This window comes from Mustela lutreola, chromosome 8, assembly GCF_030435805.1.
Source record: "Mustela lutreola isolate mMusLut2 chromosome 8, mMusLut2.pri, whole genome shotgun sequence".
In the NCBI taxonomy this organism is placed as follows: Eukaryota; Metazoa; Chordata; class Mammalia; order Carnivora; family Mustelidae; genus Mustela; species Mustela lutreola.
Window position 1 is genome coordinate 41,450,757 of NC_081297.1, and position 15,054 is coordinate 41,465,810.

Below are 15,054 nucleotides of genomic sequence, written 5' to 3' on the forward strand. Positions count from 1 at the left end.
AACACTGGAAGGAAAACATTTTATTATGAAAGAGAAAAAAAAAAAAAAATCAAGGTAACTCACCAGTTTGCTCTTACCCTATGCAAACACAAAAGTAGCAATTAGAATACAGAGTAACCCAATGTCAGAGCCAACTGTCAGAGTCCAAGGAAAACCATCTTTTCCTAAATTAATTGCATTCCTCCCCACTCTAGCTACTCTAATCAAAGTGCACCAAAACCCTTAAGAATATCACTCTCTAAGACATGAAAACTCAGAACATAAAGACATACTGCAGGGGTGCCTGGGTGGCTCAGTGGGTTAAAGCCTCTGCCTTCGGCTGGGGACATGATCCCAGGGTCCTGGGATAGAGTTCTACAACAGGCTCTCTGCTCAGCAGGGAGCCTACTTCCGCCCCCCTCTCTCTGCCTGCCTCTTTGCCTACTTGTGATCTCTCTTTCTGTGTGTCAAATAAACCAGTAAAATCTAAAAAAAAAAAAAAAAAAAAAGACACTGCATAATAAACAGACAAACATACTTCAGACCTTTCCTCAACCAACTTTGACATAATATTGCTTTAAGGAGAAGATTTCATTTTAGAATATAAATTTAAAAAAGAAAGCACATTTAAAACGTTAAGTTTTGGTGATCAGGATAGTAAAGTAATTTTATTACAAATTTCAGGATCTAAAAAGTAATTTGTTACATTTACTAAGATAAATCTGAGATGACCTGTACCAAGCGTGTGTGTCCTGCATAGTGACACTGATCCTCCCACATGAAAAGATACAGTCCCACCCTCCTTTAGGGATGGGATTGGCCAGATGCAAGAAAGTTATGCTGATTCTCAACTAACACATACTGATTAGAATCATTTTGGTTTATCACTCTGGCATTTGGACCGTAAAGAGTTCAGGGAAGAAGTCTTATTCTTGAACTGTGAAAGCCAAACTAGAATCTCAAGGGTAGCCTCAAGAAATTCAAGCTTCTCTTTTGCTACTTTTTATTTCAGTAGTATTTAGGGAGACTTTCTGTATTTAATAAGAGTTATCATTCAATTGGTCTGTAAGACCAAGTACAAAATCTTTATCACAAAGCAAGAGACCGCAGAGAAGCTAGCTGACCAATAAGAAGACAGGCCAGATAAAGGGAAAACACAGAGCCCAGAGTATAGACTGTAACCATCTAGCAACAGAGATGCTGCCAGCAAGTAACCATAAGCTCCACAGGGTGGCCATATATAAAAGGGCCAGAAGAGACCTCGGATAGGCCATCTAAGTCATCCTGCTTGTAAATCAGACAAATACTGCTCTCTAACCAGTTACTTGCCCTTGCATTCACAGGCAGGGAACCCTAGGTCTCTTTTATATTTGTGTTTTTTTAAGATGACTAAAGGCAAAATCTTTACAAGGTGGAGCTGTAGGAAGCATCAGGGACTTAGTGGGCCCGGAGCAAGCACTCTCCCATGGGGCCTTATAAAGAACCTGGGGGTGAAGAGGAGCAGTGCAGTACCTGAGAGGCAGCTGAGACATAAGGGGAGAGCACCCTCCCGCTACAGGACTAAGAAGGTAGGGAAGAAAAGAAGAGCCACAAAGGAATGGCTGCAAAACCACAGCATGTTCATCAGGAAAGATGAAATTCCAAGGGCAGGAACAAATCAGCAGCTGAAGGGCCCACAGCCAAGCCCTCTTGCCTGGGAACTTCTATCCCAGATTCTCCAAAATTAACCGTTTCCCTGTAGAGCTATGGCTCTTCACGGGAACAATTTTGCCCCCAGGGGACATTTGGCAATGTCAGGAAACATTTCTGGTTATCACAACTGGCGGAAGGGTGCTACTTGCATTTAGTGGTTAGAGGCTAGGGAGGCTGCTAAACAATCCTACAGCGCACAGGACAGCCTCCTACAACAAGGAATTAATCACGATGTCATTAATGCCAAGGCTGAGAAACCCTGTTCTAGAGGGAGTGCTTTGACACATAAGATGCCAAATTTCGCAGAAGTCAAGGCCCTTGGAGCTTACAGTCAGACAAACGTGATTGCCCTCCACCTGAAGCCCTACGGTGCGGATCCATCACTGCCTTGTTGAGCAGAAGTCCCCCATTACCCCAGAATGTTCCACAAATGTCCAAATCAGCTGTTGGTGGTTCAAATTCAGTCAGTATAGCTAAAATCTTACATCTTTTATGTCTTCTTTCTTTTCTGAAAAATCTATTTCTTTCTCAGAGCCAGTGCTACCCCCACTGCTACAGCCAGGATGGCAATGGCGGCGGCCCCTCCAAACAGCAGTATAGACTTGCCCTCAAACAGGGGGCTGGCCTTCTCTTCAGCAGGGGAGGGGCCTTCTTGAAGACCCTCTCTCCTCACACGCTTCTCCTCTTCACTCAGCAGTGTTGCTGTGGGTTCCAGGGTGGGGATCAACTCAGCTTCCCGTTCAACAGATTCAACCATTGCTGCTTTTGTCTTCATTAAGCTCTCTTCTTCAAGTTCCACGAACAAAGACGTAGCAGGGCTGACTTTCTCCACTGTCATCCCTTCTGTGTCAGGCTCCCTCATCTCCAGCAAGGAAGTGGCAGTGATATGTGGAAGCAAGGGAGCTGGTGCTTCAGGGAGCACCTCCCGCAGCTCCTTGGTTGGCAAGATGATGGGTGCCACGGCAGCCTCTTCCACGCCTTCAGGAATTTCTTCTTTCTCCACATGCACAATGTCAGAATTAGAAGAGTTGTTCTCACTCTTCTCTCCAGCCCCGTTGCTATCTAAGCTTTTGACTTCTTCAGGATCCATTGCAATCTGCTGCCAGGACTCAGGACCTAGGGACACTGGGAGGCTTTCTGTGTGCCAACTCTGGCTGGCTGACAGTGAAACAGGTAAGCTCTCTGACTGCCAGGAAGTGGTCACAGTAGGAGACTCTGGAGGACTGACTTGTCCAGAGTTGTCACTGGGAAGTATATAAATGTCATTGCTATCTTCTGCAACAATTCCAGGGTACTCCTCCTCCTCTGATTCAAGGTTAAAGACAGTGCCCTAGAAAAGAAGGAGGAGAGTCAATATAAAGAATGGTAAATACATTTAAATAAATGTAAATCTGACATGCCTGGGTGGCTCAGTCCGTTAAGCAGCTGCCTTCGGCCAAGGTCATGATCCCGGGGTTCTGTGATCAAGTTCCACGTCAGGCTCCCTGCTCAGTGGGGAGCCTGCTTTTCCCTCTGTTGCTCCCCCTGCTTGTGCTCTCTCTGACTGATAAATGCATATATATAAGTGTCTGACTCTTGGTTTCAGTTCAGGTCATGATCTCATGGTGGTGGGCTTGGTCCCACTGGGCATCAGGCTCCACACTCAGCACAGAGTATGCTTGAGATTCTGTCTGTCCTTCTCCCTTGGGCCCTCCTGCTTGTGTGTGCACTCTCTCTCTCTCTCAAATAAATAAACATTTTAAAAAATAAAACAAATATAAATCTGGAAAAAAATTCTTTCCTAAACTGAAGTTCTAGAAATAAATAAAAAAGTTTCTGATTGAAGCATTTACCTGTAGACCATTGAAGAATGGAAGAATTTTTAACAACACGGTCCTTGGACCAGTTTCCTTGAAGCTAAAAAACCAAAATTTGATTTTTATATTTAACTCAATGTATTTATATTTGAAGTGGTAATGCAAAACAGCAGAGAAAACAAAGGCAAGCACCTTGCTTTCAAGGAACTGATCATTTAGGCAATGCTATCCTACGGTACAAGTGCTAATAAGAGTTGAGATGGGGGGAAAAAAGAGTTGAGATGGGAAGGTGCTGACTTCTTTCGGTAAGGACTGCAGCAGGCAGGGAAATGACAGAGCTTCCTGGAACATTTTAGGTATCTGAAGGATGGGTCAGGTTCCATGGTGAAAGCCCATGTACAAAACACACCACCAGCAAAAGCACAGAAATATAAAAGAGGGGAACAGTAAGTAACCCAGTTTGAGTAGTGCACAGTGCACATGAAGAATAGAAAGTTCAGTTGGGAAAGGGATTCTGGGAAACCTGACAGAGAGGTAAGAAATATGGACTCGATTTCATAGGAAATGGTTAGTTGATGGAGTCTTTCAGCTCCACAAGGACAGCTCCACTTTAAAATTATGTGAGAGCAGTGGCCAGAGGGAAGCCAGAAATGCAGGACTCGTCCTTCTCTCTCTAGGAAGACACTTCATGCCAAAGTAATAAAGATAAATAATGCCAGTCCTGGTTTTCACATTTAGCAGTTTAGTTTAATAGGACCCAGCATGTGCTTATTGCCTGTTATTGGCACCAGGTTAGGCACCAGCATTACAAGAATGAGATGAGACTCGATTTTTGTTCGTAAAAAATTCACTGTCTAGATTTGAAAACTGACGTATGAATAACTAATTTCAATAGGATACAGAAAGCTTTAAGACAGGTATATGCACAGGATGGTAGGGGAACCCAGAGGTTACAATGTGATCAGGAAGGCATGAAGAGTCAGTAAAGCATGTGAATCCTGATCCTGAGGTCATGAGTTCAAGCCCCATGCTGGGTGTGGAAACTATGTTAAAAAAACAAGTAAAATAAATAAATAAATAAATAAATAAATTAAATTAATAGATAGATAGATAGATAGATAGATAAATAAATAAATAAATAAATAAATAAGGCAGGAAGAGAACCAATGGACTTCGACTTTCATAAACACCTAATGAAAGCTTCACAGAATGTCTGGATGACAGATATGCTACAGAGAGTCTGAATAGGATTATGTAAAGCAAGTTAATTCCTATTTTATTTCGATTACAGCTGCTATTCATATGAAGTAGAATAATTTCATTAGTCAATCAAAACTAAAAACTTCTTGCATAGGGGCGCCTTGGTGGCTCAGTGGGTTAAGCCTCTGCCTTCGGCTCAGGTCATGGTCCCAGGGTTCTGGGATTGAGCCCCACATCGGGCTCTCTGCTCAGCAGGGAGCCTGCTTCTCTCTCTCTCTCTCTCTCTGTCTCTCTCTCTCTCTCGACCTGCCTCCCTGCCTACTTGTGACCTCTGTCTGTCAAATAAATAAATAAAATCTTTAAAAAATTTTTTTTAAAAAGATACTCCCACATCTTGGGCTTCCACTTTGGCACCACCACCACAATAAAACAAACAAACAAACAAATAAATAAATAAATAAATAAATAAGAAATTGGTGTTATTTTAAAAAAATTTTATACTCTTTTTTTAGTATTGATACTTACATTCATAAAACTTACATAACCTAACACTGACCATTTTTAGGTGCACAATTCACAATGTATGGGAACACCATCACTCTTTAATTCCTGAACATTTCCATCATCTCAAAGAGTAAGATTCTGCCCCATCACTCTTTAATTCCTGAACATTTCCATCATCTCAAAGAGTAAGATTCTGCCCCCGCCCCCCGACTCCCAAGCAATTCCTCCTTCCCCTGGGAAGTTCGTATAAATGCAATCACACAGGACATGGCCCTTTGTGTCTCGGTTCTTTCGCTGCAGGTAATGTTTTCAAGGATCGTCCACATGGTAGTGTATATCGGCACTTCTTTCTTTCTAAGACTTTGCAGTATTTTGTTGTAGGGATAGACCACATTTTGCTTATTAATTCATCAGTTGGTTGACATTTGGGTTGTTTCTCAAATGTTCTGGTGACTGAATATCCACATAAAAGTTTTTGTTTGACCATATACTTTCAGTTCTTTTGAGGATAGAGCTAGAAGCAAAATTGCTGGGTCACATAATTCTATGTTTAATTTATTAAGGACCTGCCAAACTATTTCCCAAAGCAACTGTTCCATTTTATGTTCCTCCCAGGAATGTAGAAGAATTCCAATTTCTCCACATCCTAACACCTGTTACTGTCTGTTTTATTTTTTTATTTTTTTTTATTTTTTTTTTTTTAAGATTTTATTTATTTATTTGACAGAGAGAGATCACAAGTAGACAGAGAGGCAGGCAGAGAGAGAGGGAGGGAAGCAGGCTCCCTGCTGAGCAGAGAGCCTGATGCGGGCCTCGATCCCAGGACCCTGAGATCATGACCTGAGCCGAAGGCAGCGGCTTAACCCACTGAGCCACCCAGGCGCCCCTGTTTTATTTTTTTATTAGGACCATCCAACGGGGATGTGAAGCGATATCTCATTTTGGTATTGATTTGCATTTCATTAATGATCAATGATACTGAACATCTTTTCATGAGCTTATTAGCCATTTATCTTCTTTGGAATAATGTCTATTTAAATCTTTTGCTCATTTTTTTTTTTTATAAAGAGTTCTTTTTTTTTTTTTTTTAAAGATTTTATTTGTTTATTTGACAGACAGAGATCACAAGTAGGCAGAGAGGCAGGCAGAGAGAGAGAGAGGAGGAAGCGGACTCCCTGCTGAGCAGAGAGCCCGATGTGGGACTCGATCCCAGGACCCTGAGATCATGACCTGAGCCGAAGGCAGCGGCTTAACCCACTGAGCCACCCAGGCGCCCAATCTTTTGCTCATTTAAAAATTTTATTGTTGGGGCACGTGGGTGGCTCATTTGGTTAAGCATCTGACTCCTGGTTTCGGCTCAGGTCACAAACTCAGGGTTGTGGGATCAGCCCCTGTGCTTCATGCGGAGTCGGCTTGAGATTCTTTCCCACTCCCCTTCCCTCTCCTTTTGCTCCTTTCCTTGCTCTCTACCTAAAATAAATAAATAAAATCTTTAAAAAAAATAAAAATTCGGGGCACCTGGGAGGCTCAGTGGATTAAGCCTCTGCCTTCAGCTCAGGTCATAATCTCAGGGTCCTGGGATCCAGCCCTGCATCAGGTTCTCAGCTCAGCAGGGAGCCTGCTTCCCTCTCTCTTCCTGCCTGCCTCTCTGCCTACTTGTGATCTCTGTCCATCAAAGAAATAAAATAAAAATCTTTAAAAAAATTTTTTTAAAATAAAAATTCTATTATCTTTTTATTATTGACTATTAAGACTTTTATTCTTTTTTAAAAATATTTTTCAGCATTTTTTTTTTAGATTTTGTTTATTTATTTGACAGAGATCACAAGTAGGCAGAGAGAGACAGGCAGAGAGAGAGAGGGGAAGCAGGCTCCCTGCTGAGCAGAGAGCCTGGCGCCCCCAGGACCTTTATTCTTCTTCTTTTTTTTTAAGATTTTATTTATTTATTTGACAGAGAGAAATCACAAGTAGACGGAGAGGCAGGCAGAAAGAGAGAGAGGGAAGCAGGCTCCCTGCTGAGCAGAGAGCCCGATGCGGGACTCGATCCCAGGACCCTGAGTATATGACCTGAGCCGAAGGCAGCGGCTTAACCCACTGAGACACCCAGGCGCCCAGGACCTTTATTCTTAAACAAGACTACTACTGGGGCACCTGGGTGGCTCTGCCGTTAACCATCTGCCTTCAGCTTAGGTCATGATCCCAGGGTCCTGGGATCGAACCCCGCATCAGGCTCCCTGCTTGGCAGGAAGCCTGCTTCCCCTTCTCCCTTTGCTTCTGTTCCCTCTCTTGCTGTGTTTCTCTGTGTCAATAAATAAATAAAATATTTTTAAAAGGGGGGGGGCACCTGGTGGCTCAGTGGGTTAAAGCCTCTCCCTTCAGCTCAGGTCATGATCCCGGGTCCTGGGATTGAGCCTGGCATCAGGCTCTATGCTCAGCAGGGTGCCTGTCTCCTCCTCTCTCTCTTCCTGCCTGCCTCTCTGCCTACTTTTGATCTCTGTCAAATAAATAAATAAATCTTAAAAAAAAATTTTTTTTAATCTTTAAAAAAAACAAAAAACAAGACTACTACTTAGTTGGATATTAAAATAACCAATTTTGGGGGGCAAAGATACTTGTAAAAAAGACTGAGGTTAAAGGAAACAGAGGGGGTAAAGTACTAAAGTAGCTAGAGTCTATGCCAGTTAATAATCTTATTTTTTATTTCATTTTGTATTTTTAAGATTTTATTTATTTATTTTTTGCGGGGAGAGAGAGCAAGCTTGTGTAGGTGGAGTGCGGACGGGGTGGAGTACGGACGGGGAAGAGGGAGAGAGAGAATCTTAAGCAGGCTCCACGCCCAGCCTACCCAATGCAGGGCTTGATCTCACCATCCTGACATCATGACCTGAGCCAAAATCAAGAGTCAGATGTCAGCTGACTGAGCCACCAGGCGCCCCTTATTTTTTTGTTTTTAAAAAGATCTGCCATGGGGCGCTGGGTGGCTCAGTGGGTTAAGCCTCTGCCTTCAGCTCAGGTCATGGTCTCAGGGTCCTGAGACTGAGCCCCGCATCGGGCTCTCTACTAAGCAGGGAGCCTGCTTCCCTTCCTCTCTCCCTGCCTGCCTCTCTGCCTACTTGTGATCTCTGTCTGTCAAATAAATAAGTAAAATCTTTAAAAAAAAAAGAAAGAAAAGAAAAAAAAATCTGCCATTAGTATTATTTCCTCAAATGGGCTCCTCTCCTAGGCTTCAAATCGCACATAAATGAGACCTTCACGGCTATAATATTATGGGATTTGATCTCTTAAACTCTCATCTTTCCATCAGTTACAATGGTAATATAAGACAACTCAACAGTTCTGGGACTTGGTCACTAATGCATGATTATAGAGTCACTTCACAACCAAACACAGTGTATAAGGACTGCACACCCATCAACGGCTGAAATCATTAATTACAGATAGCCAGAAGATAACACTTATCCTACTGAAGAATACAAACTACAAACAGCACTTCTCCATCATTTCTCTATCTTATCCCAATTTTAAGTTTTTATTTTAGCTAAGCATCTACCTCATCATCATCCTCTCCTTCTGTTTCATCAGGAAATACTAAATATATCTCAAAATATTCTTAGTATATCCTTAATATAGCAAAATAAAGGTTTCCCCTCCTCTCAACATTTTCTGCTATTACTCTAAAATAAGCAATCATTATCTTTCACCAAAACTAATGCCAAAGACTCCTGTCTCCTTGATGTTACAATCCAATTTGGAGACCAGAAAATATTTCACCGGTCAGTTAAGCCAAGACCCTGGGAGCCGTACTGGATTTCTCCTATTCCTGAAAGTAGTTGGCTTCTTATTGCTGTTTAGATGACAGTGATAAAACACTAAAATCTCTGCCTCCTGCCAGGAGTTTAAAATACAGTTTAAAACGTAGAGAAGGAGGGGTACCTAGTTGACATGGTCAGTGGATAATGTGACCCTTGATCTTGGGGTTCTAAGTTTGAGCCCCACAGTAGAGATTAGTTAAAAATAAAATCTTTAGGGGCGCCTGGATGGCTTAGTTGTTAAGCGCCTGCCTTCAGCTCAGGGCATGGTCCCAGGGTCCTGAGATCAAGCTCTGCATCAGGCTCCTTGCTCTGTGGGAAGCTTACTTCTCCCTCTCCCATTCCACCTGCTGTGTTCCCTTTCTCACTGTGTCTCGCTCTGTCAAATAAATAAATAACATCTTTAAAATAAATAAAATAAAATAAAATAAAGATAAACTAAAATCTTAAAAAAAAAAAGAAGAGAGAACAAGAGTTGGATCTTAAAGATTAAGAACTAAAAGATGAAAGAGATGAGAAAGATGCTCCATGAAGCAGAAAAGTATAAACAAAAACACAGCACTGAGAAATATCATTGTATATTCAGGCCAATACTAGCTCTTCAGTATTCCAAAGCATGAGATGAGGAGGAATTAAAAAAGATGAAGGTTGGGGCTCCTGGCTGGCTCAGTTGAAAGAGTAAGAAACTGTTGATTTTGGAGTTATGAGTCTGGGGTCATCCCATGTTGGATGTAGAGACTACAAGAAAAATTTTTAAAAAATAAATTCCTATGAAGTTGTATTTACCTACCTCTTTCCCAGAACATAATTCTAATTAGTCATGCAAATCCTCTAACACTCGTTACAAAGGGAGTTCTCTTTGCCACATAATATATATATTTATATTTATAAACAGATATACATATATGTTTATTAAATCACCTCTTCAAGGAGCTCCACTGTGAAAACCAGAAATAAAGGCTCATATAAGGAATAATTTTACAAGGAGGGAAAAAGGTAGTAGAGTAGTAATAGTATAAGGTAGCATGAGGTTTATAATTTTCCTTTATTGATTTTGGTACACGTTTTATTTATTTGCTTTCTCAAAATCTCCAAATAAGAAATTAAATACGGCCCAGCAGCTTTCAATCCTCTACCCTCAAGCTCTGCAAAGTAGTTAAAAAGAAGGGTAATGAGGCCTTGCTGATACTTAAATGTTAATTCATGGAGAGCAAACTACCACTGTCTTTCTGAATATAAAATAAGTATATGTCTCTATGTCATAGAAGGGGAGTATTTTCCCTGCACTCTTCCCGAGTTTGACAAAGATCCTGGTTTTACTGAAAAATGAATTCAACTTCCCCCAACCCCCTATTATGGCATCACTAACTCAGAACAGAAAAGATGAACCTAAGGTAGCATCAACCTTTAGATAAAAGCTGTTTGAATTTTATAAAACAGAGTAAGTAGTGGTCCATTTCAAATCTATTTCTAATTATCTGTCTCCTCCAGATAAAAAGCAAGAGGGCAACGTCACACAATATTTAGAATAATATATTATTTCTTCTTGGGCACATTAAATGTCTTCCCAGGAAACCAAATATAAGGCTACAGTACAGGGAGAAGGTAAGACCAAATTTTCTTTCTTGTTTTTTAAAAAAATTTTATTTAAATTCAATTTAATTAACGTATAGTGTATTATTTGTTTCAGAGGTAGAATTCAGTGATTCATCAATTGCATATAAGGCCCAGTGTTCACTGCATCAACTGCCCTCCTTAATGTCCATCAGTGAGTTACACCATCACCCACCCCCCAGGAACTCTCAGCTTGTTTTCTATGGTTAAGTGTGTCTTATGGTTTGTCTCCTTCTCTGATTTTCATCTTATTTTATTTTCCCTTCCCTTATGTTAATCTGTTCTATTTCTTAAATTCCACACAAGTGAAATCATATATTTGTCTTTCTCTGACTTATTTTGCTTAGCGTATTACCCTCTAGTACTATCCACATAGTTGCAAATGGCAAGATTTCATTCTTTTTGATGGCTAATATTCCTGTGTGTGTGTGTGTGATACAGATACATACACCACATCTTTATCAATTCATCTGTCAATGGACACCTGGGCTCTTTCCATAGTTTGGCTGCTGTAGACATTGCTGCTATAAACATTGGGGTGCATATGTTCCTTTGAATAACTATCTTTGTATCCTTTGGATAAATACCTAGTAGTGCAGTTACTGGGTTTCCTCTCTTCTATTCCTAGAGCCATTAGCCCAAATTTGTGTTAATCACAAATTAGGTGACCATGTAAGAGGGAAGACTTATCTTAGCAAAGTTGCTCACTGCTACCTACAAACACTGTACTAAATTCCCAAGCCCTAAAAATAAATAAATAAATAAATAAATAAATAAATAAATAAATCCAGCCATCCCCAAGCCCTGTCTTCTTACTCATGTAGATAGTGGCGCTGACATTTTGATAAGTGGAAAACATTTCATAATGCAACAAAAGATGTGAGACTTTTCCTTTAAAACCATGCATTCATACAAAGCATACACACCATTTTAGGGAAAATTCACAGTCCCTGAAACTTATCCATGGTTTCCAAACTAAAGACTCTTCATTTAGCTCCTCATTTAGATCCAGCTTAAATTCTAACCCCTCTGGACTGAATCCAATTCCCCTCTCTTATTTCTCCTGAACTCCGAGCTCTGAGTCTAGGCTACACAAAATACCATAATTATACATTTTTTACCATACTTCTCACTAAGTTTTTCACAATTATTGGTCATTCCCCAACTAGATAGATTATAAACACCTCAAGGGAAGAAAACATGCTTTAAACGTCTTTGCTATCCCCCTTGTAATGCCTAACATAAGCCGACTACACAGTGATGGTCAGCAAATGCTTAACAAGAAAGCTGGTCCCATCTTTGGATACAAACGTAGCGCTGAACACTAGCTATTTTGATTTTTCTCAGACACTGATAGGAACTGTTCTTTATTCATTTCTAGATTTCTATGCACATGGACTATACCTCAGTGTTTGCTGTCCAAGGTCACATACTGCTGGTGCTGAAGAGAATTAAAAGTTCTCTCTCTGACTCAAATTACCATGTTCTAGCTACCCAGAATGCCCTCCTCCTCAGTTCTGCCCTTCTGAATCCTTTTCATTACCTTTAAACCCTTAAATGATTTATCTGTTCTCTTGCTTTAAAATATATAGTAGAGGCACCTGGGTGGCTCAGAAGACAGTTAAGCATCTGCCTTTGGCTCAGGTCACGATCTCAGGGTCCTGGGATCAAGTCCTGCATCGGGCTCTCTGCTCAGCGGGGAACCTGCTTCTCCCTCTCCCTCTGTCTGCTGCTCTGCCTACTCGTGCACTCTGTCAAATAAGTAAATAAAATCTTTTTTAAAAAATGAAATAAAATTTAAAAAGTATATAGTAGGGGTGCCTGGGTGGCTCAGTGGGTTAAAGCCCCTGCCTTCGGCTCAGGTCATGATCCCAGGGTTCTGGGATCGAGCCCTGCATAGGGCTCTCTGCTCAGCAGGGAGCCTGCTTCCCTCTCTTTCTCTGCCTCCCTCTCTGCCTACTTGTGATCTCTGTCTGTGAAATAAATAAGTAAAATCTTTAAAAAAAAAAAGTATATAGTAAATTGTGTGTATCTGTCTTATGTCCCTAAGTCCCTAGAGATTAAAGTATGTTTTTAAACATCTTCATTGTACTGGTTTTATTCTCAGCCCTATGCCAAGTGCCTTATAGAATCCCACACATATTATATTAATAGAATTATATATATTATATTGATAGATTAATATTAATTTGGGGGGAACTTAGACAAGCTGATCCAGGTCATGAATCTGAGATCTTTTCCACAGAAGAACAGCTGTCATTTCTCTTTGTGCAGGACTGCTGCCTTGGAATCACAAAGACAGAACATAACATGTCTCATAACCTACTGTTCTAGACCTGCAAGCCTCTCTGAAGAGGAAACAAATCTGTTAGCCAACTTTTTCTACTAAAGACAGAGAAAACAGACACCCAGTGGAGGTCTGAGCAAGATTAAACAAGTTCAGGACTGTTTTTTTTTTAAAGATTTTATTTATTTATTTGACAGAGAGAGATCACAAGTAGGCAGAGAGAGAGAGGAGGAAGCAGGCTCCCAGCCGAGCAGAGAGCCCAATGTGGGACTCGATCCCAGGACCCTGAGATCATGACCTGAGCCGAAGGCAGCGGCTTAACCCACTGAGCCACCCAGGCGCCCCAGGACTGTTTTTTGACTGTTTTTTTCATAACCAAAACTCAGTTTAGGATATATCACAAATGGGAGCGTCTGGGTGGTTCAGTGGGTTAAAGCCTCTGCCTTCGGCTCAGGTCATGATCTCGGGGTCCTGGGATTGAGCCCTGTGTCGGGCTCTCTGCTCAGCAGGGAGCCTGCTTCTTCCTCTCTCTCTGCCTGCCTCTCTGCCTACTTGTGATCTCTGTCTGTCAAATAAATAAAAATCAATCTTAAAATAAAAAAAGGATATATCACAAATGGCTCAAATGCAAAAGATTGGAACATAACAAATAAACAAAGTCTTGCCTTTCTTAGTCACGGTCAGTCCAAATCACATAAGCCGGATCCCACGACACATCCAACTAACGCCCTGCTGCTTTTCCAACATAAGTCTCTCACACTTCTTCAAGGTGTGACTATACTTCTTCAAGAAGCACTTCCTGATTGAGCTCTACAACCATCATTCCCTTTCTTGGTATTCTACCCTACTCACTAAAAAATTTCTATTTCACCATGGCTTTCTTGATATTTATTTCAAACACTTAAACAACTGGCTTCTTTATGTTTATAGTTGTGTTTAACTAATAAACATATAATCAGCTATCTAATAAAGTTTAAGAATTTTAAGATTAAAATTTGTTTCAAGGGGTCTAAAATCTAGTTGGGGAGATTAGGTAACACAGCAGCCCTCAAACTCTGCTGCCTAATTAGACACCTGTGAAAATTTTAAGTCTACCTATGCTAAAGTTATAACCCATGACAATCAAATTAGAATCTTTGAAGGTGGGACCCAGGTATTGTTGTTGTTTTTTTTAAAAGATTTATTTATTTATTTGTCAGACGGAGATCACAAGTAAGTAGGCAGAGAGGCAGGCAGAGAGGGGGGAAGCAGGCTCCCTACTGAGCAGAGAGCCTGATGCAGGGCTCAATCCCAGAACCCTGAGACCATGACCCGAGCAAAAGGAGGAACTTAACCCACTGAGCCACCCAGGCGCCCCGAGACCCAGTTATTGTATCTTGTGAAACAAAAATGGGTATAATGGCTGTAATCAATTTGGCTCCCTCAATATCCTACCCAAAGCCCAATCATACTCTAGTACAATGAAAAGGAAGAAGTAAGATGATAAAGGCTACCGAGTGACTATAGGGACATTCTGAGTTTGCTGATTCTTGATGAACCACCAATAACAGAGAGTGACAGTAGCTAACACGATGAAAATAGCTACCGAGGGAACCATTTCTGTAACCTTTTTGGAGGAGTATACCTGGAGGTCCAAGAGTAAGGAAGACCAATCACCAAAGCCAGATCAACAGCTTAAACTCAGTTTTCCTGTGAAGTTGTACTTACCTAGATCTTTGCCAGAACACAATTCTAATTAGTTACGTAAATCCTCTAACACCTTGTTATAAAGGGATTTCTCTTTGCCACGTCATTTATAGGTTCAAGAGTTTATCTGCATCTCTTCAAGGAGCTTCATTGTGAAGACAGAAATAATGGCTCATATACAGAATAATTTTACAGGGAGGGAAAAAGGCAGTGAAAGAAGAGTAGTGATAGTATAAGATAGCACAATGTACATAATTGCCCCTTACTGACTGGACTTTAGTACACTTGTTTCATTTATTTGCTTTCTCAAAATATCCACATGAGAAACTAAATATGGCTCAGCAACTTTATAATCCTCTATCTTCAAACCTTGCAAAGTAGCTTAAAAAAAAAAAAGGGTAAAAAAAAGGGTAATGAGGCCCTGCTTAAGATTACATTGAAAGTCAACATCTAAAAACTAGATTCTTTTTGTTAAATGAAGAGGAAG

General features: G+C 40.8%; 1 protein-coding gene across 10 annotated transcripts in view; it reads right to left on the reverse strand.

Annotated features, from left to right (window-relative positions):
* The window catches only part of BCL2L13 (BCL2 like 13), an 86,368-nt gene continuing 71,314 nt past the window's right edge, over positions 1-15,054 (reverse strand). For 9 of the 10 annotated variants that reach the window (XM_059184316.1, XM_059184314.1, XM_059184313.1 and 6 more), the window contains one exon: positions 1-3,001. In XM_059184316.1, coding sequence (XP_059040299.1) covers positions 2,189-3,001 — 813 coding nt within the window. In that variant the 3' untranslated portion in view covers positions 1-2,188. The remainder of the gene's footprint in view (positions 3,002-15,054) is intronic. The other variant, XM_059184321.1, reaches the window with a different exon arrangement.